We start from the raw sequence: 25,349 nt of genomic DNA, 5'->3' as shown, positions 1-25,349 counted from the left end.
TTGGTGCAGCGCAATATGTGAAATGTTGAATATAAATCATTTTATTCATAGAATTTTTTTGAATGTGGCAATTTGTCTGTTCCAACTTATCAGATGTCAGGAAAAAAAAATTGTCACATTGTCTACTGTGAAAATTTCTTGAAGTAATGTGATTATTTTTTTGCCCCATCATCCACTGCTACTGTATACCACTATATACATATATACAAACGAAGTGATTTTGCTCCAGCATTTTAAAGTAACTTATAGCCAAATCATCATGAAAAACAGAACCTAAAACCCCTTAAAAAAGTCATCATAATCAATACTAAACATACTATTAAAGTCATTTTAAAAAGTAGTCCAAAAAAAAAAACAAAAAAAACAAAAAAAAACGGAAACAAATATCAGTCCAGAATGTCACATTATGCACATATTAAATGCAAAGTGATTTTAATGTAATTGACTAGCAGCCCAGCATATCTTACCTAAATAGTAGGGCTGCATTATGAAAATAAAGACTGTATGCAGTTGTTATCAGTTCCTACTCAAAGTGAATGTACTTGGAACCAAACAGGGACAAAAAAACTGGATTCTTAATTAATACGCGCTTAATTATTATTACTTTTCCCCCCATTGTATCTCACACGTGTGCCAACATTCCACTTTAAGACTAAATGCAACAGCAGAGCTCAGCTGGCCTCCTTTACTCAGATTCAAAAGACGTGTCAGTAAAAGCTGGTTTACTGCCTTCTTGCTTTGTGCTGTTTACAGTCTGACTGCTTGTGTGGGCTTGTATTTGTTTTACCTGACCAGCGCCTCAGGCTTGCTGAGCTGGTTATTGGGGATGCAGTTCTCCACAGGATCTCGATGTGACCCTGCTCCTTTCCCCCCACACTTCTGCTTCTTCTCCCCCTTGCCTGAGGAAGAGGATGATGACGGCCCACTGGAGGAGGAGGGCACGCTGCCGTTGGCGGTCCCGTGTCCGCGGGGCGATGAGTTTCCCCCAGCTCCGCCTCCCCCACTGGCGTTTTTGTAATTTTTTGAGGAGGTGGAGTTAGAAGAGGATGATGAGCATGAGGATGAAGAGTTGTCCTCTTTCAGGAGCAGATTCTCTGTGCTGCCCAGCAGCTCGGAGCTGCTCAGTCTCTTACTGCTCACGTGATTCTCCATGTACTCCAGCTCCTGTGCTTTATAGTCCACAACAGGCAGGATGCTGCTGCTGCTGCTGTGATGGTTCTGGTTCTGGTTGTGTTGTTTCTTGGACTCCCGGCCCTCGCCCTTGCCTCGCTCTTTCTCTCGGTACTCCAGCTCCGGTAACGAATTGGACGCGGGTTTCTTACCGCCGGCTGAGCCGTTCTGGGCTACCGGAGGGGAGTCAGTGTCGTGGATGCCTTTGGCTGCAGCAGCTGGGGAAGCATAGGAGAGAGTGAGCCAGAAGGAGTGAAAGACAGATGAGAAAAAAGGCTTAAATATTTTGGCATTGTGTAAAAAATTAGTAAAATACGTATTTTCTATTCTAAAATATCTCCCTCATATTCCTTAAAACTCAAACGTTAGGGCTGGGCCAAACAGCATTTTACAGGCTTTGAAAACTTGTTATTTCCGAAAGAGTACTGAAATATTCCTTCTCCAAATAACCCATTAAAAACAATATTTAACGCATCTTTTAGTCGTCTTGCCTACAGAAGAAATATGTTTCCATTTGAATCAGCGTTTCAGTTTATACCAACTGCGCTAGTCTAACATCTGTCTCTCAAATTGTGCACAAGTGAAATTTCATACAGATTGAGTCACATCACAAAATGTAAGTGTGGAAGTTGCGGCTCCTGTGCTGTACTAACAGTGTAAGGAGGAGACTCTACTCTGTTAAAGCGGCAAAAAACCTTCTAAATAAACAAAACTTCTGTTGTCAGGTTTTAAACATTCTGCAAAACCGTTCAATTATAAAAGCAAACAAGGGGAAAATTAGCTAATATTCACATCTGAAATGACAAGTTGAGTCGGAGGCTCAGTCTTCAGATAAAGATCACCAAACATTCTTATTTAAGATGATCCATCAGACGTGTTATGCCTCTGTAGTATAACAACCCCTTACTGCAAATTTTGCCTGAACATTTTTCTTATTACCTGATAATTTAAAGAGATCCTACACACGTAATTTCTTTTCTTCAATGGTTACGTTGAAAACAGTGCAGTTTGTTGCACAACGAGGCGAGATGACGAGGATACCTGCCATAAATTTATCATACATTCAACTAAACCAACTTTCACTTATTTCTAACATTGTCCATCTGCTGATTAATATTATAGTAACAGTAATATCTGTATAGCCAAGCTATATCTATTCATTTAATTCCTCTACTTCCCTTCACGCCTTACCTTCCTCTGCCTCTCTCTCCTGTTTCTGCAGCATCTGTTGTTCTGGTGGCAGGGCCTGCTGGAGGAGCTGCATGTAGAACTCGTTCTCCTTCTGCACCTCCTTCTGCTTCCGCAGGCGCATCTTATAGCTCACATAGCTTTTGAAGCCAAAGCCCAGCGTCACCACTGGGTACCCAATACTACAGACAGAGATGTGTGATAAATCAGTTGGAGTATACAGACTGAGATACACACAATTTTATACACAGAGATTTAGAAAAAAAGCAAAAGTATAAGGAAAGATCTAAATTTAATTATAAAAATAAATAAAACAAAAAAAAATTAAAATGTGTCTAAAATGTCAAGAAAATCATGGATTTTTAAAGAAGTATAAAAGATATTAGAATCACAGGCCTGGAAGTGCATAAAGGTTTCCATGATGCATTTCCTACAGCTTGAACTAACAGAAAAACAAGAAATGTGTTGGAGTGAAGGAGGTGTGAGAATCAGCAATGCTTCTGCACTGCTGGGGGCTTTAAATAGTCCAATACAGACACTGGTGTAACCTAGTATAAGCATACCATCTGAGCTTAAAGATCATCATTCAAGGGGCCATCAGAATTAATCAATTAAACAATACAAAAAAAGACAGAATTGTATCTTAATTTTAACATGCTAAATGCTATAAATAAACCGTAAATGGAGCATTATAACATACAGAAGTGTGGTCTCTGTAGAGGAAGTATTAACTTTATTTTTACTTGCAAAAATCAACAAAACATAAATTGACCAGGGGCGCCCAAACTTCTGCACGAAAATTAAAATTCACTTACAATGTAATTGTGTGCAAAAGTATATTTCTTAATAGGAATGCACTGAGATAGGATTTCTGTGCTGATGCAGATATATTGTTCATGTACACATCAGCTGATGCCAAAACAAACATTTATACACTACAGAAATTGAGATAGAGAAAAACCGAACTGGGACTAGATTTACCTCAAATTAGCAAACATCAACATCAACATTTATAAACTACAGAAATTGGGACAGATCTAGTACAATAAATACATCATCAAATATTGTTTTGGAGTATTGGTCACATCTCAAAATCTGTCCAATGCCAGAATATGTCGATACTGATAGAATTTCAGATATCACCGCTCATCCCTACTAGCTAAATTTAGAGGTTTATTTACCAACAGCTTCAATTAAAAACTGCAATATACAAAAGCTACATGCTGTAAATGTCAACTAAAGTGCTGTAAGTAATATTAAGCCCAGTGTAGGAAGTGAATACACACCATCTCTAGTTTAATGCAAGCATCTCTGCAATCTCTAGTGAAAATTAGCATTACTGCACAAGTAATCAAATAAGCAAAGCCTCCCTACAAAGTAATGTTAAGTAAAAATGTTCATGTTTTTGTAAGAAAAATTAAATTTATGAACTTGCTGTTAAAATGCCTCTCCCACCTGCTCTGTGTGGTTCTTATGTACTTACATTAAGGCTCTGTAGCTACGACTACTGCTATCACGACATGGTTACTGTTATCACATGACCTACGTCACTTCACTTTATCTTTTGTTGTACAAGCAATTCTGTGATTTTTCAGGCTAAACCCGTTTTTTTCTCCGATATCTGATCCAGTACTTTCTGCTAATATTGGTCCAATACTGATAATGGGGGGTTGGATTGGTATCATTTGTAAAGACATTATAAAAGTCATGGTCTCTCCTACAGAGCATGAAAAAGTAAAATATTTTGCAATATTTAGAAAATCTATGTATTGTATGTCACTTTTAACTCATTATTTGGCCTTTTTAAATAGCTCTAATTACTTATTCAAATAATCAGTAGATTACACTATTACTAATGTAACTGACAGCATTTGTTTATGTTCATTTCCTGTGAATGCAAAGCCTAAAATAAAAATAAAGTGCGACACCGAAGGTCCAGCTGGTGTTGGTCTGAAGTGTTAATCATGTTTGTAATTTCTTCACTTTGGTGCAATGATTAGTTTCTGTAATTTGCCTGTAGCTTTTTTTCCAGAGACCTCATTCTTGAGAGATGATCACTTCTTCAGAATGTTCTAGGGTGACTTAAGATCACTGCGTCACGACACAGTGTGATGAAGTCATTGCTTAAGAACCAAGAGAGCAATATTTTCCACGTGAATCTAAGAGGACATGAAACTCAGTCACAACAACATTTTAATGACCATTTCCTTACCAGTGTGCTGCGAAGGGACGACACAGATCCACATGGAAGTCTTTCAGATCTTTGAATCTTATAGCTGCCTCAATATAAACAAAGAGTATCCATAGCGACACGGTGGGGAGACAGACCCCCCTTTCTGTAAACAGAGAGAGAGAGAGAGAGAGAGAGAGAGAGAGAGAGAGAGAGAGAGAGAGAGAGAGATATAACAGTGATAAGAATGGGCCCCTCTTATAAACATTTGCTGTTGGATCTCAGTTTTTTGTTTTCCTTTTTGACATAATTCCAGTTAAACTTGTATGAAAACTTAATGATGAATGAACCAATAACAACTGTCAAAAATGACTGAAATGTTTGTTCCATAACTCCCACTAAATTTAAAAGGCTGATATTTTCACTCGCGTAAAGAACATGCAGCTTTGCTTAACACAAAATTCTGTGTAACTACAGACATTGGTTGTACTTTGGATCAGCACATTTACACAAGTGTTCACTACTAAGTAAATATAACTAGCAAGTAAGGTGGCTAAATCAGCCAATATGACCACATTAGGCTTGTATTTTAATGTTAATAGCTGCAACCAATGAACAAGAAAAGACAAATCTTAATCACAATTGTTTGTATGACAATTAATCATCAGCTAAAATATCATGATCATGAGTGGTCTAGTCTAATCACCAGTAGTTACGACACTTGATGGCCAATCAGTTAAAACTATGTGAATGTAAACTCCAGAAAGAGAAACTGGACTCAAGGTCCAGATGTGAAGACCTCAGACATTTTGTATTGTATTGCTCAATATGTACAGTCACCAAATAATACATTCAACAGAAGCACACTCCTCATATGTCCCCTGTATATATTATCTTGAGGCTAACCTATTGAGCCCGATCCCATTTCTTATTTTTACCCCTACCCCTTGTTTTCGAGTGTCTCCTTGCCCCTCGGAACTGAGTCATAATAGGTAGTGGTTGGAATCTTCCCTACAAAATGGGACCAAATAAAAAAAGAACATTACTTCATTAACAGCTACCAGCGCTGCTCTGTAGGCGACTCTGCCAGTCTGCAGTGACAGCAGAGGAGGGTAAAGTTCAGCTCCTCACTGCTGGGCTTTAGTTACATTTAGGGCATCATATGCCTTCAAAGAGGGGGGATGTGAAAATGATTCAAAATAGCCCACCCCTAATTCTTTGGTGATATAAAGCTGAAGTCATTTTTTTTTCGCCAGCTTCTCTTTCGAATTTTCTCGTTCCATCTTAAATGGAGCAGCAGTAACATTCTGGCGCTTCAGGCATCAGAAGTGCTGGACTATTTAAGGTGGAACGGGAAATTTATCTAGCTAGCTACCGAGATGTTAGCACAGTACTAGCGATTTTTATGCTTGTTATAAAGAAAAGCACCATAATACATTGAAACAACATTTAAATTAAAATAAAACAATGGTTTTCGTAATTTGCTAACGGAGAAAATTCTCACATTTGTGGGTCTCTCTGGTCGCTCGCGCAGCCATATTGCCCTCTTTTCCCCTCATAACACTCTGTTTGGAGTGTGTCTCTGAAAAACCTCCGTTTGAAGGGCGATGTAGCCCTAACACTTCGCCCTCTATCTCAACAAAAATCAGGACACAATACCCCTAGATGTGAACAGTGCAAAACGGAGGGCTAAGCCCTAAGTGGTAGGGGAAAGGGGTGAAATGGGATTGGGCCTTAGTTCGTGGCTAGGGCATTATTTAAAAATACTGTACTTTCATGAACGGAATGCTCTAAACAACTGAAAATGCAAACATTAACATATGGCAGATTTTCAGGCAATCCTTATTTTTGCTGCATCAAATCACGACACGACAAGTCTGTAAATCGTTACACAGCTAGTACTATTCACTGAATTGTCATCTTCAGTTCAAAACTGAATAAAACATCTTTCAGTCAATTCACCATCTAATGAAAAGCTGTGTTAGAATGAGGAGTTACTTGTCATATTTGGGTTGAGTTACTAGCTGACAGCTGTTCACTAAGCACAATACAATAAAGACAAACACGGCTGCACACACACTCATGTCATACTCAAGTGTCAGCTGTTAATAAGGGATCAGCCGATGAGTGAGTCATTCGAGACACGGCCCAGGTGTGGACAAAGAGATCGAACGCTGCTGTCACGCAGGCAGAAATAGGCAGGTCAATGACTGGTATTTGTGTGTGTGTGTGTGTGTGTGTGTGTGTGTGTGTGTGTGTGTGTGTTCAGGGAGGGAATGCCTTGTAAAGGTGCTGGATCCGTATGATGACAGTGTCAAAAATAAGCATGGTCACCATGATCGAGACTGTATCGAGTCAATAAAATTATGCAGAAATACTTCATAACCTTTGCTTTATTCGACAGCTCATAAAGTGCATTGTGAGTAACACCTGAGTGGAACACTTCACACTATGAATGACCCGCCTTAAATATGTGCTGTAAAACCACAGTCAGAGATTTCTAAAGATTAAAGTGGTAGGTCTGACAACGAATTTTCTCAATGCTCTCAATTCGAAGCCCAGGCTGTACATTCTGGCAAAATCCTCTTTACAAAAACTTGAAAATGAAGTGTACATGGTTCATCACAGTGAACTGCGGAGTGCTCTAACCCTTAAGTGGTGTTCGGTCTGTGGGACCCATTTAAAATACTTACCATAATAAAAAAATTATGTGATTTATTATTATTTCAACCTCAGATGCCTTGGCTTTTGCTCATTTTCTGTGAAGAACATATAAAATAACACATTTCCAATGACTTCACTCTGCTCACCCCCCACACATTTATATTACACATGTGGTGTTGGGTGAACCCGCGGGGAATAAAAGTGTGGAGGTGCTGTGTCCTTCACTCTGTTCTCCTCCTACACGGCCTGCTGTTAGCGTGTGTGTGTGCGCGTGTGTGTGTGTGTGAGAGAGGGTCGACAACATGGACAGGCTGCTGACTGGCTACAGCAGCTAAAGGAGAACCCTACACTGGACACTTGTGATATTTTAAACATCTGGTAATTTTACATAAATTGTTATGGCCGTATTGATTTAAAAAACAATAATGTGGTGAGTCCATCAGACCACTGAGTAACAAACACATCAACACCACGCGAGGGTTAAAAGGTTAGTGCCAATTTGAAACCTGGCTAATTTTTGCACAGTGCTTCCAACATCTTCAACATCATTTTCATCAGACAAAAATAAGACAATAAATAAGAGCAACAAACAAAAAGGAAACGATGAGCAATAACCAAAAACAGCTTTAAAATTAAATTATTAAAATTAGATTATCATTAAAGTATTTTTTGAAACAAAAATTTTTGAATACACAAACATCACTGGATGACAATAGTTGCGTAAAGCAACCTGCCATGCTGTTAATGTTGGATTTTTATGTTTGAATATGGCCAGAAAACTTTATTTTAGCCAAAAGAAATTAGAGCATACTTTAAAAAATATTATTGTAACTGACTATAACTGATTTGACTAATTGTTGATGTTGAATCATCACTTTCACTTTAACAATGTACTTTAACACTCCTTTTAAGAACTGTTAGTAGCTATTATTTGCGATGTTGCACAATATTCATGATATTGTTGACTGAACAGACTCAAACTATAACTATCCAACCCTAGATACCGTTCACCTGCCTTAGACTAAACTGAGTGCGTTTACATGCACTTAATAATCCGATCATAATCAGATTTCTGCAGTTATCTGATTATCCAAATGGTCATGTAAACGGCATACTCTGATGTCTTAGATTGGAGTAAGGTCTAGAAATCCAATTAAGAAATCCGATAAAGAGAGATGGATTGTAGCTCAGTAATCAGATTTCTCAGTGCATGTAAACTCTTACTCTGATTTCTTTCACATTTTTCAGTCTGTGCATGCGCGAGAACAGACCACGGTACCAGAAATAAGCAAGCAGCGTTGCCTCGAGATGGCAGCACAACACTTTGAGCAACCCTGAAACCAAACATACTTGATGAAATAAAGGATTCAAATATTCTTCATCTTCTAGATTATGTATGTTCATATTTTTAGGTAAAGTGGCACATCATTAAAAAAAGTCATGGCATGAAGTTCTAGCTTAATGTTTCGTTTACTCCACGTCTTCTTCTGTGAGTTTATTGGCTGGTTGCAAAGCAGAAATCTGATTACTGCCCGGCTCATGCAGACCTGGAGTTTCCCATTATCTGATTACTCAAGTGCATGTAAACGTGTTGATCGGATTACTGACAAAATCTGATTGTCGGCAGTTATCAGATTATTACGTGCATGTAAACGCACTCACTGAGATCTTCATGTATTCATCACAACAGGCTTTCAGCAGCAACTTCTGATTTTCATAGATGTCCTTTCTCTTTGTTACACTGACAAACTTCTAGCAGAAGCCACTGATTATCCGTGGTTAATCTAAATACTTCTGTCAAGGCTCAATTCTTTTTTTTTCATATTCATTCTTTATATACTCATTGTCAAATCTTAATCCTTTTTTTTTTTCCTCTGGTGTCATGATGGGTTCCTGCTCTGAGTCTTGGTTCCTCTCAAGGTTTCTTTCTCTTGCTCTTAGGAAGTTTTTCCTCATCAGTGTTGCCCTTGGGGATGCTCAACTGGGGCCTGTAAAGCTGCTCTCCAACATGCATAAAAAGCACTATATAAAAAAAAGTCCTAAATTAAATTGAATGCTGGCTGGGGTTTGTCATGACAGTCCAAATTTCCTTTTTAAGATCAACAAACAAATGAACTACAAGCACAAGTGCCGTCTGGTTCCATTGATACCTTCACTGTCAGACTATGTAGATTGAAACCTGCAGTTCTAGAAAACTTCACTGATTGATCTGTTCAGTCAACTGAACGCTATCTGCTGTGTGTTCTATAAAACGCACATGACCACACAGAGATAAGTATATTTATAGACTAGAGGAGTCTAGAGCTTATAAAACGGTTGTGTAAATCATTTAGCACTGGAGACTATCAGCCCATGTGGCAGAGAAGTGTGATGATGATGCAATACGTGTGAATAATCCTTTGATACGCAGTGTATATGGGCTGCCGTTAAATATCGCCTGACATTCAGTACAGACACAGAGCTTGCTTCAGATTGTCACATGGGATTTGGAGAAGTATTTCACTCTCACTCTCTTGTGCTCACACTCACAGTAAGTGTTGCAAAATACTGAAATACTGATAAAAACTCACTGAAGCTAATCCTCTGGGTTTACACAGAAATGTACGAAATTATTCATCAGATTCAAGGCTTGTCAAGTATTAGACCTTTTTAGTGCATTACCTGATGAAGAACCCTCTCCAATCTCATTAAAATACATTAAAACAAAAAATGTGTTACCAATGCGGCAAACAACCATTTAGAAACGTGGAAGTAACAGATGTTTGCATTGCCTTCTAAATTGTGCAAATGAACACCGTCTTCGCAAAAGTGAGGGGGTTTTGAAATAGTGGGTGATGATCGGGGGGTTTTGGCAAATCTGTCTTCACATATGGCTTTAGTAGAAGCAGGAGGGAAGCTAAATTCAGTTTAAACTGTGTTTATCATATGCACATGAAAGACTTGATGAGGAAGATCTAATTTGAAAAGAAAAAAGAAAACACTAGGTGAAAGAACAATGGCTGCCATAGGCTTTCCTTTCTTCCTCTGTATTATCCTCTCAAAGAGCTTTTAGCTTCTGGATTCATCCACTAATCCACTTTATATTTACAAAACAAGTCAGTATTGGGTAAGCTATTAAGATCCACTAATGAAAGTGAACAGATCAGTGTTTGACAGGATTCAAATGGTAAATCAGTCTCTTTCATATTAGAGCCCTTTTTCAAATTAATGTTATTTTTTTTTTTTCCTCCCCAATTTAGTCGTCTCCAATTCCACCCGCTGGTTAGGACTCCCCCAATCACACGGTACTATCAACGCTAGGAGGGCGAAGGCTAACACAGGCTTCCTCCGAGACCTGTGAAGCACCACCGCTTCTTTTCGAACTGCCGCTCATGCAACGTCATTGGACAGCCGAATGCGCTCGGAGGAAAGCGCCAACCGCCAGATCTGTTACGTCAGCTAACAGACGCCTGCGCTGACTAGCATCGCGCTGAGTGATGGGGGGAGAAGGAGGGGCCATCCTACCCACCCAGAGAGAGCGAGGCCAATCGTGCTCTCTCGGACTCCCGGCTACGGATGGCTGTAGCAAATTAATGTTTTAAACGACATGCGTAAAACTTTGATTGCACCCATCAAATACCTTCATTTTTGAAACGAGTCCTTTCGAACTGTCTAGAATATCTGAATATTCTGTAACAAGAAAAGCCCACGACATGCCCATAGACAGTGGCATATCCCAGACAATGTAAACAACCTGGGTAGAGTGGCAGTGATGAGTGACACTGCCAGTCGTTGTTGTTCAGCCCTAAAAGTGTGAGCCTCCATGTAGCGTCTGGCTACAATACAAACAACGGTGTAATAAACCTTCATAACAAGTACTGTTAACAAATTTAGAAAAGATTTATCAAGAAATTTAGAAGAAGTTTTATGTAGGACTCAAAGCAGTAGGAGAGCAGCGAGAAGCTGACGTACATATATCACTATATCTGATTGGTTCTTTTGAAGATTTGGGTGACTTGCACCAAATTTAGTTGTGTCCAATTCAAATCGGACAGAAGAAAATGGCAGAAAACATTATTTTAAAAAAAATCTCTCAACAGAAAACACTAACTGCATTCTCTCTCTGCCAGCTCATTGTAAAAACATTATAAAACCTATAGATATTATTTAAAGGGAAAAAAGCAAATGAGTAAAGAGGGGCTTTAATAAATGAATGGAAAAAAAAATATTCCTATTGCTATTTTTTTTATTTTTGTTGTTGTTATGGAACTGTTGCTACTATTATTTTTATTAGAAATATTGTAACTATTCGTAATAGTACTGAAGGTAATAAAACAACACTGATAACACACAACTTTGCTGGCTCTGAACAGCAGTGAGCAGTGATCAAGGTTTTTAAAGCCGTTCAAAATCACTCAGTACTACAGCACACCAACATTTTCATACACCTCTGTACAGCCAACTTGCACTCTTATTTATTCCTGGTAAGGAATACTACTAAAAACATTAAGTCAAGTCAACGATAGCTGGCGCTATCAATGTGGAGAAGGAGAAAACATATTTGGACTGTTGAGTGTTAAGACAGATGCTGTCGCCTCAAACAGTGGAAAGTTTTGCAAGCTGTGCCAAATTGCAACCTCCGTCTAGACTCCAGTGTGCAGAGCTGGCAACTGTGTGATACTGGGGACCAGCAAGCATTTAGCTTGATAAACATGTGTTTCCACATGGCTGTGCAATAGGTTCATAAAAGTTTGGTTACTTGAGCAGCTTTCACTTTTTCAAATATTTAAATATTTATTTTTTTAAATATTGAATCTCTTGAAAATTACTGAAAATTTGTTGTAGGCCTGCTTAAAACCCATGATGGCCTGAATGTAATTTATAGGAAAATTAAGACTTTGCAGCAAACAAGACAAGTTGAAAGCAGGATTACAGGATTGTTGGTCTTACCTGTGTGCCAGACATACTGCACCCACACATATGTGCTGGCAGCAAAGAACAGCCACTGCACAGGGATGAAGAGCAGGCATATGATATCTGATGTAAACGCCACACACACAAAGAACACTGAGAAAGCCTGCAAGAGAGAGAGAGAGAGAGAGAGAGAGAGAGAGAGAGAGAGAGAGAGAGAGAGAGAGAGAGAGAGAGAGAAATGCATCACTGATCTGTTTATCAAGTTGAGGGTCCAATGCACAGCATGTCCAATATAACATAGACAAATGGATTTCCTAAACATGTAATTATGCTTTGTACTTTTTTTAAACGCATTCTCTGTTTTTAAATGTGATCAACCAACGTATTACAAAATACTGCAAAATTACATTTTCCTGTTGTAAACCAGGGGTGGAACTAAGTTTGACACGATACAGAGAAGCCTTGACTTTGTACATTTTTCAATTTACCATTGTTTTTTATATATTTTTAGTATTTTATAATAATACAATCTAATGTGGTTACGAAGAGCGTGCTTTTCTTCCAGATACTGAGGTAAAGAGGAAACCAGATTTTTAGAAGGGGGGGGTGTCTGCCTTGCTTGGTTTCATGTTTATTATACCTCAGGCAGTGTAATCAGTACTAGTATTGTTACACTCCTAATGTAGTCAGGAGTGGGCGATTTGACAGCACAAAAGCATTACCATGATAAGCTTTTCTAAGTACATCACAGATGTTATAAGTACTGAGAAGTCCACCAGCTTTTCAACATTTTTGCAGAATTAAATGGTTAAGATATAAACAAAGTCATTCAGAATGGTTTGTAAAATAAGCTCTTCCAGAAAAACTGGAATCAGACGTCTGAAGTATTTAATGCCTCTAAAAGCTCCCTCACAGAAAGTTACTACATGATTTGGTTATGAATACTCCTGCTGTGCCTGATGTGTGAGACGACAACATAGCTCTGAGATACAATTTGGGCCTAAAATATTTTTTTTAAAGTCATTCACTGTGGTTCATGTAAGGCAGGAAAACTTGTTTTTGCAGATTTGGCATGACCATTATCAACACTGTATACAGAACTCAGACGTGTGTGGGTTTACTGGTCATTCAGAATAGTAAATAATGACTATTTGTGTTGCAGACATTGCAACCCTTAGTTTCCATCACCATCACTGTAAAGAAATGTGAGTTGGTAAACATATCTAGAACGAACCATTTCACATCAATGCACTCTGAATGACTGTGTACATTTCAGTGACTGAATTGTGCAGAAATTTGGAAAAATCTGTAAAGTTCCCCTTTAAGGAACCCTGACTTGCCGATTTAACAGCAGTCCACAAGTGGTCTAGCAGTAAGATTTCACTCTGTTGATGAGCGATATTATTAACATATATTAACAGACACACGCATGGATTAAGCATCGTTCAACTGTATGTCTGCCATACGCCATACTGATGTAGATATCGCTGTTGTCGGAAGAAAACTTTATATCTCCAAAATGGTATCATTACAGGAGAAGGAAAAAAACTACTTTACCTTTAACGTAAGTCAATGGAACCAAAACTTTTGGGCTGTTTCTTTCGGTCCGTTCATCATGAAATTTACACATAATGTAAAGGGCAACAGGCATTTTCAGATTATGACAAACAAAAATGGAGATATCAGTTTTATTTCCCCCGACAGCAGCGATATACTGACTGAGAACAGAGGAAATACAAAACCAGAAAAACAGAGACGCTCACCAGGCCCTGGTATCTGAAGGAGTCATATACGCTCCTGATGAACAGCCAGAAGGGCCAGAGGTACTCAAACCTGAACTCCAACACAAAGTCGGCCAGCAGCACCAGCGCCCACACCACCAGGAACTTCAGGTACAGGAAGGTACTGAGGGAGAGAGAGAGAGAGAGAAAAGAGATGAATGTTTTTTTTAGTTATTCTGTACATGTTATTTTATAGTTATTTATATGGGGAATGCTGGAGTACAGTTCTCAACATAGTACTTGAAGAGATTTTCTCCAAGAATCATAAAATTAATTGGAATACATGTAAAATCTCTCTTTAGTGTAAGATTTTTTGCTTTTCTATTTATAATGTTTATATTATTACTTCCTCATCATCCCCATGTATAATATAAACTCCATGTGCAGTTTGGGTAAAATATCCTTACAGTGTAAGTATTTTTTTTTGCTTTTTTATTTAAAATTGTTTATATTGTTAATTCTTGAAGGATAGAGTTTTTATTTTGTATTTTTTCTAACCTTCAGTATTATATATATTGTCTATATAGCAACCAGTAACAAACCGTAAACCTTGTTAAGTAATTAACAAGCTTAATTACTTGTTTGTTAATTCTCTTTTTGTTACTACTTTTTCTGAGTGTCTTGCTCTCCCTTTGCTGCTGTGGCACTGTGGATTTCCCCATTCTGGGACTAATAAAGGATTATCTTATCAGGCTAACAGTTCAGGGAAACACAAATTTTATGTAACAGGACTGTAAAATTTGACAGTTTTGCGAGTTTGAATATTATACTTTGCTACTAAACAATAGTGGCTTAATGTGTCACCAAGGACGCGACTGAGAAGGCAGAGATGATACAACTAGCTCTGGCGTGGCATTTTTGCAAACTAAGCTAACTACACTGGCTGACGTTAGCAAGATCTAGAAACAGCGAAAACGGGAAGTGGGTATTTTGGCAAAAGTGTAATATAACAATACTTAAATAAGTTTTTATTTTTACTGACACCGAGTAAGCTGGAACAGACAAAGCAGCACCACATTTAAAAACAATACGAACTCTTATGAACACAATGATTCGTAGTCACCATTTCACATACTGTGCTGCTGATACCAATTCAATTAAACATTAATTATGCTGTCCTTGGAATAAAACATACAGCTGGGTAGTGTTTAAGTACTGACAATATCCATGACATGCTCAGAAATCATTCTGTGAAATGATTCATCATGATAATGATAAATATGGGCTCCAGTATTGTGCCCAGCCCTAGTGAAAATGTATTTCTCTGACAAAATAAAATGCTCGCATGTTGTCAAGTGAAGAGAAAAGGATAGAACACGACGAGTCTCCATCAGCAACTAATGCTGTACCAGTTAGCATTAGCTAATTAGCTACTCTGATAAGGCAACTACTACTACTCATCTGTCACTAAACCTACCAATACCCCACCAATATTTTTTTAATAAAAATAGTTTTTCCTCTTTTCGTTGTCTGTGGTAAAACAGATATCTGTTCATTAACTCCTATGAACACAGGAATATCAAAATTAGTCCGAATGCACATCCCAAATCCACACATCACAGATATCTTCCTGATGGGAACGGCCCAACACAAGTTTGAGACTGACCTAGCAACTGTAATACTGTATAGTTAATATCATATAGGCACACAAATATGTAACAATGTGTCTGGCTTGGCAGACGAAAATAAGGGGTACAAATGCGAGTGTTTATTAAAGTTCTTACATGGAACATCCAAATAATGCACAGGCAGGGAAAGTGTACGGGGATCCACGACACAATGCAAACACGAAAACTCTAAGAACTGAGATAAACAAAGACAGACTAAGAAAACCAGAAAACACCAACACTGGAACAAATACAAAGAAAACATGAGCAGGAAAAAACACCATGAAAGCGAATATGAACACAGAGATCAGCATTGAACAATGCTGGCTGGGGCACAAAGGAAACAAAGGGGTTTATATACAAACACAGAAGACAAGGAACACCTGGGGGTGATAAACAAGGGCGGGACTAGAAACGAGGAACAGGTGAGGACAGAGGACATGGGCAGGACAGGGGAGGAGCCAACACCAAAACAACAACAGAAGCACATGGTTGAATAAAACAAAAGCACACAGAACAAGAAAAACTGGGCTATTTTTGTTACATGTTCGTATACACTGACTGACTCAACACTTTTGGGCCCATCATAATTTTAAAGGACTTTCTAATCAGAAATCTTCATAAAAATGTTCATGACTTACATCTATCCACAAAAAGTAGTGCTGGTCAATACCATCTATACTGGCATACCGTGATATGTTGATTTTCAGTTTTAGTGACATTGTTATAACAACATATGATCCACAACATTTGTTTTTTATTCTGTTCTGTGCTCTTTTCACACGTCCAAGACCTGACAGTTTAATGTGGCGCATGTCATTTGCTGGGCACTTCAGATTTTAAAATACTTAAATACTTCAATAAATGGTTAAACATATAGTATGTTTCCTTATCGTTTCCTCGTACAAACCATGTGGTTTGTATCTGGTTAACCATCAAAATACTGTATTCAAGTTTCCCAGGTGTAATTTTAAGGGGAAACAGAAGTAAACAATCCACTCAAAACCAGTCATGTCAGGTGTAAGTCATTCTTTTGTATATAGAGTAGCAGTACTCGGGAAGCACAGGCTCATTAAATATAAGAAAAATATCATGAATCTGATGAAAAATATTATTAAATATACTATATTAAATATACTGATAATTTGGAAAATGGGATATTTTTGCAGAAAATTTAACATTACCCATTCTTTTTAAAAAACAGAAAGAAAAAAACAGTAATCAGAGTCTGGCTGGGCTCAAGTGACCGTAAAAAGGACGTCTAATACACTTGCATATCTTCAATGAGCATATTAGAGCAGTATGGCAGCGTAATTACATTTGTACAAAGCAACTTGCATCAGAAACTTGCATACAAAAATAAACTGTATTTATTTTGCAAGGCCATGCATTTCCTGCCTTTCACAAAAGTGTGTTTACTGACAGCAGCTCATCTTGCAGCAACAGCAAAGCAATTTCCCCATGAAAATACAGGCATTTAGTTCATATACAAGTCTAATTAACTCAGGGTTTATATACATTTATTCATTTCCCTGTTTAAAAGACAAGATGTAGCGTTCATTTAGACTGAGCTCTTTAAAACACAAAGAACTTACTGGCCAAGCCTTCAGAGATTCATTTGTTCTGGGGCTGGTTACCAAAATTCGGTTCCCAAAAGGCATCGACAGAATCAATGAATTGCTTGTACTGCTGAACAATTCATTACTTATGTTTGACCCTTTGGACAAAACAGGCTTATACACCAAATTGATTTGTTTGTGACTAATTGATTGTTGTTTGTGCATCTTAATGGAAATAAAGCTAATAAATCTTGAGCTTAATGCCAAAAGGTTATTACAACAAATCATTCTAAAGTGAATGGATCTTTGCAACATGCAAAGCGAAGAGAAAGTGAAGCATTCAAATATGTTGCAGCCAAAGAGAGAAAAAATCTCGCCATATATTCCAAAACTAGACACTGTCAAGTATTTCAATGCATGAAATTACACATTAACCCTCGGGCCCCTTCCTGGAGTTTCCCTGCATGGCACATTTCAGCATTTTCCCCTAAAACACCTGACTTAACCGCTCATTAACAGCTGTATTAGGTGTAGGGTGGGCAATATGCAATATGGCCATGTCCACATTACAAAGCTATATTGCTCAACTCCATTGTTTTATTCAGATCTGATATTTCTGCCTTTATAGTTCACTTCCATGTACGTGAGTGACCCGTATGTGTCAATAGTGTGAACACACCTCCACCCTGAAATGACCTGATTTCCTTGTAAAGCTGCTTTGTGACAACACCTGTTGTAAAAAGCGCTATATAAATAAACTTTGCTTGCTTGCTACCTGCATACACATCCTAATCGATAACATCAGGTGAATGAGCCACGTTTCAGAAAACAACAAGAACAACAACAACACGAATCAACTACCCACACAAGCCTTCATCCCAAAGATCATTTGTTCTAATACGGCACTCAGAGAGATGCATTTGCAGCTATACTGAACAAAAATACATGAACGCAACACTGTTGGTTTTGCTCCCATTTTGAAGCAGTTTGGCCTATGATGATACTGGGGCCCAAGCCCATTTCTTATTTTTAGCCCTACCCCTTGTTTTCGAGTGTCACCCTAACCCCTTGGAACTGAGTTTCAAGGGGTAGTGGTTGAAATCTTGCCCTACGAAATGGGACAACCCTCAAATAATGGGGAAAAAAAAAAAAATAGCCTAGTAGCGCTGCTCTTTAGGCGACCCAGCCCATCTCCAGTGATAGCAGAAAAGGAAAAAGTTCAGCAACCTCACGGCTGGGCTTTAGTTACATTTAGGGCATCATATGTTTTTAAAATAGAGAATATAAGACAATTATTTATCATCACCCACCGCTAATTCTTTGGTCATACGAAGCTAAAGTCAGATATTTCCTAGCTTCTTGTTCGAAATTTTCCCGTTCCACCTTAAATGGTGCAGCAGTTACATTCTGGCACTTCAGGTGTAGAACAGCTGGACTATTTAAGGTGGAACTGGAAAGTTAGCTCGCTACCTACCGAAACATTAGCATGCTTATTTTTTATGCTTGTTATGAAGAACAGGGCCATAATACATTGAAACGACATTAAACTAAGGTAATATGATAAGGTAAAATGCTCACATTTGTGGGTTTCTCGCGCAGCCATCTTGCCGGTTTTTCTTTTTTTCCTCATAACATTCATAACACAGGAGTGTGTCTCTGAAAAACCTCAGTTTGGAGGGTCCTGTAGCCCCAACACTTCTCCCTACCCCTCTATCTCAACAAAAATCAGGACATCCTAACCCTAGACGTGAACGTGCAAAACAGAGGGCTAAGGTCTAAGTGGTAGGGGCAAGGGGTGAAATGGGATTGGGCTTGGGTCTCATTCTTAAATTTGTTCTTGAGAAAGGCCCTACGAAAATCTAAAATTCCTGAACCTCAGAATTGTTCACACTTTTCTGCTCTTGAGTGTGTGTAGATTCTGTTCTTACCTCATATCAAATCCCAAATAAGAAAACATTGGTGAATGTCAGAAACTTGGTAAAAACTGTGTTTTAAGAAGAAACTTCTTCTTAAGAACAGTTGGAGAACGACAACAATTGTTTCCAATCTTCTCTACCGTTCCAAATGGTTTGCTTTTATAATTTGCAAGTGTTTCCTATTGTTTCCAGGTGGTTTGTTTCAGATCTGATTTCCATTCACACTGCTATGAAAAACATCCGTCACATATCCTCAAATTAAATAAACAAATAAATAAATATTCATGCCATTTGAACCTGGTAATGCATATGCAGCCTATGACGATGTTATCATTGCGAAGTGGCTTGCTTTTAGTTTTTGGTATTCTATTTTACACGTCTTATTGTCCAACAAGGTCCAGTTATATCATGATACACTTTGAGTATATGATGGTATAATCAGCATACAGTAATTCATGTGCCTGTATCACTAAAGTGACCAATTGTAGAGAGCCTAAAAATAACTACAAACATGCATAGTAAATGCAGGAACTGCATAGTAACAAGTAGCTGAGCAAGCAGCTGATCCCTGTACTTTTAGTATTTTATAGCTTTTTAGTAATGTGGCAAAATTGATTTGCTGGGGTGTTTTGTTCGTTTCAACTTGTCCACAAAGCTCAGAAAGACTAACCTGATAAACACGCTCTCTCGACAAAACGTCTTCAGGTCCTGTGATGTTTTAATTTTGCCATATCATCCACCCTTAATTAGATGGGTTACAGCAAGGAAAGTGCTCGCCATCCCAAGTGATGGTGCCCTGCCAACATCACCATCCCGGGCAAATCACACCTTGGCCACATAATGCAGCACAAACAATTTCCCAAAGTAATACAGGCTTCCCAAAACCATACAACTGCACCATTAACTGAGCTGTTCAATTTCCTAAGCCACTCAAAACAAACAGAACTTCTGAGAAACATTGGAGTCTTTAACTTGGCAACACTTTGCAAATTAATTGATTTGAAATACTTTGTTTACAGCAGAGATGCAGAACTTCGGTCCTGGAGGGCCGGTGTCCAGCACAGCTTGGAGGTTTCCCTATTTAGACACACCCACTAAACCTGGGAATCAGGTGTGTTTGAGTAGGTAAATCACCAAACTGTCCTGGACGTCTTCCCACCAGGACCAGAGTTGTGCACCTCTGGTTTAGAGCAGAGGGTCTTACTCTGACACCTGTGTGCACAATAGTTTTCAGAAAAGCACTTCAGTCAAAAAATCTTTTATTTTCCCCCTTAAACAGTGCATGCATCTCTGAAACATGTAAGAAAGGTCATTTTCTGCTGATTTGTGCCTAGCGATGGCACCAGAAGATAAGGCTTGGAAGCTGCTAGGACATCAAATTGGTCTAAATCCTATTTATTGTCTTGTTTATATGTCTTTTTTTATTGTCAATAACTAAATCAGTAGCAGATGTGAAAGTCCAACACTTGGCTATTCATAAATTAATTTAATTTTTTTAATTGGTGCATAACACTGAACTAGTAGACCTCAATTAGCCTTCTTGACAATTGAAATAAAACCACATTTAAGCAGATACTACGTTTAGTATGACTAACTACAAAAAAATAGGTGATGCATTAAGCTTTCTCCAAACACTAAACTTCAGTGAAACTGCACCACACACAATACTTTTTACTTCTGTCACGTGTGCACCAGATCATAAGTAACAAAGACCAAAACTCTGAACCAACATACCACTAGCCTATACATAAGCCAACACCTATGGCGTGTCCTTTCTCTCTAGGTGTGGTGTTCACGTGTGGAAGAAGAATCTGTCACTGACTTGCAAAGCCAGACTGATGACATAGTTATGTGCACTATTACTGTCAGGACATCCTACCTACAGTACTACCGGGGAAAAAACCCAAAAACAAAAAAAAGTTTAATGCTATTCATGTAAATGAAAAGGTTTTCCAGAAGTCCAACACCTAAATTTAGATGAGAAAAAAATGCCATAAAACTTGTTCTAATTGGTCTGCAAGGACTAAACTTTGTACGAATGTACACTGGATGAATGTCTGTCTAACATGTCTTACTAACATTTGGATCTTCTCAGCCTCATGTGAACAAACGACTTACTTTACAATGAGAAAATAATAGTAAAATCATCTGGTCCTTTACTGCCATATGGTTTGATAAATTTTCTTAAGATTTGTGCTCAGGCAGGCTCAGAGAACATGTGGACATGACGACAATTAAAAGTTTCAGATACTGGCAGTAATTGGTTAGGATAAAATGACTAAACAATGCTTTAAATATGGTTAGAAATGTATGCATGTCATGATTATGGCAGGCCAAACCTGGACTAGATGATGATTATCACACAGTAATTAATTGTAAATAGCATCCACATAAATAAATAAATAAAGCTTCCATATATATATATATATATATATATATATATATATATATATATATATATATATATATATATATACACACATGCTTCCATATAAAGGTTTTAAAGATGTCACGGTCATGACAATTGCCTCTCAATTTTTGTCATTTTTAATTGTTTTGATATAACCTGAGTTCTCCACCTGCCCTCTACGTTGTGTCCACATAGCATGATGATATTTAGAAATAGTCCAAAGTGATGTGAAATAAATAATTTCTCTGTTAACTTCCTTTAAAGGTTGAAAGTGTTTTCCCTTTTTCTGTTAAGTTACCATTTTGGAGATACGAGGTTTTGTTTCTAAATGAAGTGATCGTTTCCAAATCATCTCTACATCTCACCGTAAAGTCAGTCAGCATCACACAATGGCATGTTTTGTCATGAATGTTAAAAGATGGTCCATAAACAATCAATTAGGTTTGGTGAAATTGTCAAATTTGGATTATTCTGTGGAAGTTCCTACACCATATTTAGGCCTAATATCCAGTTTGCGCAATGTAAGTAACATTAACAATACATCTACTTAATGTAAGCCGTGTCAACAGTACACCTTCAAGATATTTACTTCAGTGTATTCTGATGATTCATTACTGATAATTCACTGATATGTTGTTGATCTGTTACTGATACTCTGTTAAGTGTTTATTAATCATCTACAAAGGACCACTCCAAATAAAGTGTTATTTTTATACATATTATCCAGTTGAGAAGAGAATTGATTTTGCAAGTGAAAATGTGTAGAATAAAACTAGAACACTTTCATCATGTTCTCCACCCCCAGAAGCCTAAAAAACATCATGGTAAACTAACAACACTGAGAATGAATGACTTACAGTACGGTAGTGAAAAAGGGAACTAAACTAGATGCCACCACACACAGCCACAGACTACATTTTGTGAGAGTTTGGAGTTCATGAGGAAGATCAAACCACCAACACAATACGCCTCACACACCAACTGTCAAACTGTCAAAAATGATCTGGGGAATCGTGGTAGGAAACCAGTAAAGCCAACATCTCGCAGCCCAGCCATAAAGGCTGCACAGGCATCAAGAGGAGTATTCTTCATGATGGATTATGCATGTATGCATGAGTGGTACCAAACCAAAACAAGCCCGATTATATATGCACTAAAATTAAAATCCATGTCTGGGCAGCCTGGAAGCTTTCTGTGATGTGCTGCTCACATCAGAGAAGTTACTCAGCACCTGACAAACACTCTGTGGTTGCGGGGTTGAACTGAAGCCAAAGATCACTCCCTATCTAAACTGACAACTGACGAGCGTTACGGGGTCAGCCACGGGCATTTTGGCATTCATTCACAGTAAAAGTGGGCCCCTATGAAAGCACTCACATCTCGATAACACGTCACCAACCCTTTGTGATGTGCCCACCTCTCTCTTTATTTCCGATGACAGGACACTGACTGATGCGCTGCAGAGAATAACCTGCCAAGCCACTTTGCCAAAGTTCACAAAGCGTTTGTGGTAATTTCTAGGCTTGCTATCTGTGTGGATCGATCCAACTGACGTCCAGCATCTTCCTCTGATGCTCTACAACGAATAACCCAGCTAAAACGTTGCCTTAAATGAGCCTGTGCTGCGAGCTGGGTAACGTTAGATGGCTGCTTGGCATTGTCACAGCAGGTCGGGATCCGTCTAGCGCAGTCAGCTACACTCACCCTAACTGCCTCAGCTGGCAAGCCAGCACAAATATACAATAAGGCACTGAGGAAATATTTAATCCTAGCTGGCTAGAGGCACCGGATTGCTCATGAAGCTTAATTTGGCTTCTTATTCGCCAGCGTCTTGTTCGAATTCTCCCGTTCCACCTTAAATGGTGGGCGCTTGAATGTAATTGCTGCTCCATTTAAGGTGGAACGGCGAAATTCGAACAAGAAGCTGGCGAATGCGAAGCCTCGTGGATTCCCCCTTAAATGAGCCTGGCTGTTGTGTGTCGTGGGGGGTCGAAGTCTAAAACTGAAAACGGATAATGATTTAATTACAGTTAGCTAACAGCTAGCGTGGCTAAAGCGAGCTAACGCCAGCCAGCTAGGTTACGTTAGCCAAACAACGTTAGCTGAAAGCTAACACAGCTAAGCTATCACTGGTGGCTACAAAATAAGACAAAAATGGTCCGTCGGACAGCAATTTATGTGACCCCACACGAAGATAAAGGTCGGGGGGACAGCCCACTGGTCACCTTCCCTCCGCCACGGGGATATTTTCGCCTAGCCGCGGTGAGGTCGGTCAGGTTGGTCAGGTTTTAGCCCCGTTAGCCCCGCCAGCCCTAACGTTACCTGCCGTAGATACCCTCGGCGATTCGGTTCCGTTTCAACGGCCGTCGGAGTTTGCTGCAGTCCGCATTGCGCCGCTTCATCCTCCTGTTTTTGCCCTCTTCGCTTCGGCTTCTCTCAACAGCCTACTACCGCAACAGCGTCCACTTCTTCTCCGTCCAGGCTGAGCGGGGCGACATTGGAAGTTCCCTAAAGGATACAGCTAGCTGGGTAGCTAGCTATCGTTGTTATTATTATTTTTTCTCTCCCCCCCAACTGGAAACAAAGAAATAAATAAAAAGACTCGATGGAAGACCCTCCTCTCCTCTCTCGCTCCCTCTCCCTCTCTTTCTCTCCCCCCTCCCTCCCTTCTCGACGCAGGACAGAAGCTCAAAGACACGTTTTCACCCACACCAGGTTTGCCAAGACCAAAAAACTGGCCACAACCAACGTTTCTCAGAGGCGATCACATTGACTGATCAATAGCCAGTCAGCTACATCGGCTAGCTACAGGCAATAAAGCGTTGTTTTGTCACGGCTTCAAAGAGAAAAAGCTATATAGGGCGACTGACAACCGTAAAGACGGCCTTTTTGTTTGAGCGACGCTGTTCTTGACCAATCACGTCCCTTGTAGGCGCATCAGGTAGAGCTCGCTGACCAATGAGATGGCAGAGGCCGATCGTCGAGGTTTTTTTTTGTTTGGACTTACGCTGTTTACGTAGCAACGGCGTTTCTCTGCGCGCGTTGACGTTGCTAGCAACAATGGAATATCAATATTCCGCAAAACGAGGCCTTATGTGCGTGGCAGTTGTAATCAGCCTTTATTGTTATTCGTTTATTGATTATCATAAACTACCTATTGTTTGCAATATGACGAAAAAAGTCTGGAAAATTTCTTTGAAGAAAATATGATAGCCATGGTCATCTACCTAGGGACATGGTTGGGATCTGGGAATACCCTGCTGGAAAAGCCAGCACAGATCAGCATGGCTGATCACCAGCAAAACCAGGGTATGGTATGTTTTGGATGCTAATATACTGGTCAGCAGCAATGAAAGTTAATATGCTGTTCACCAGCGAAACCAGCATATGTCGCCTACTGGATGCTGGTATGCTGGTCAACCAGCATGACAATGCCGGGTGATTAGCTAAACCTACACTGATCTAGCTTAAAGCAGCGAAGAATTCATGCTGGTCTTTGCTGTTTTTCAGCATTGTAGTAATTGTGAATTACTGGGAATTTGTTTACATTGTCATATAGGGCAACTCAAAGTATGTTAATTATCATTTATTTGGAAATCACACAGATACTAAATTATTTTTAACATGGAGCTGCAATTAAAAAAAATTCAGTCATTGAGACGTAAACCCTCTCACAAAAGTCACACCTGTCTCACATGAAGTGTGTAAAAACCACCTGTTTTATTCAGTTGTGAAATTCATGTGACTTTTCTGTAAGGGCAAAGTCGTTCAGTGTGGTTTTATGTGAAATGGAGAGAAACACTGACTCAGATTTCTTTGCAGTGGTGGTGATAGGAACCAGGGGTTGCAGTGTCTACAATGCAAATATAGCCATTTTGTATACTGTCCAAGCCAGCCAGTCAAATGTCTGAAGAGTTTTGCTGCTGATGAAGATGTAATGTTAATGATGGTAAAATAGTTGTAAATCTGAAAATATATGTTTTCTTTGGAT

General features: G+C 38.9%; 1 protein-coding gene across 1 annotated transcript in view; it reads right to left on the bottom strand.

The window, feature by feature from the left end:
• Positions 1–24,324, bottom strand: part of maco1b (macoilin 1b) — a 31,268-nt gene extending 6,944 nt beyond the window's left edge. The window contains exons 1-6 of the mRNA XM_036575108.1: positions 23,681–24,324; positions 13,849–13,990; positions 12,122–12,248; positions 4,571–4,694; positions 2,362–2,540; positions 788–1,388 (exon numbers count right to left, since the gene is read on the bottom strand). Coding sequence (XP_036431001.1) covers positions 788–1,388; positions 2,362–2,540; positions 4,571–4,694; positions 12,122–12,248; positions 13,849–13,990; positions 23,681–23,760 — 1,253 coding nt within the window. The 5' untranslated portion in view covers positions 23,761–24,324. The remainder of the gene's footprint in view (positions 1–787; positions 1,389–2,361; positions 2,541–4,570; positions 4,695–12,121; positions 12,249–13,848; positions 13,991–23,680) is intronic.
• Positions 24,325–25,349: the final 1,025 nt, after the last annotated feature.

This window comes from Colossoma macropomum, unplaced genomic scaffold, assembly GCF_904425465.1.
Source record: "Colossoma macropomum unplaced genomic scaffold, Colossoma_macropomum, whole genome shotgun sequence".
NCBI lineage: Eukaryota > Metazoa > Chordata > Actinopteri > Characiformes > Serrasalmidae > Colossoma > Colossoma macropomum.
This window is presented reverse-complemented; position numbering and strand designations above follow the sequence as displayed.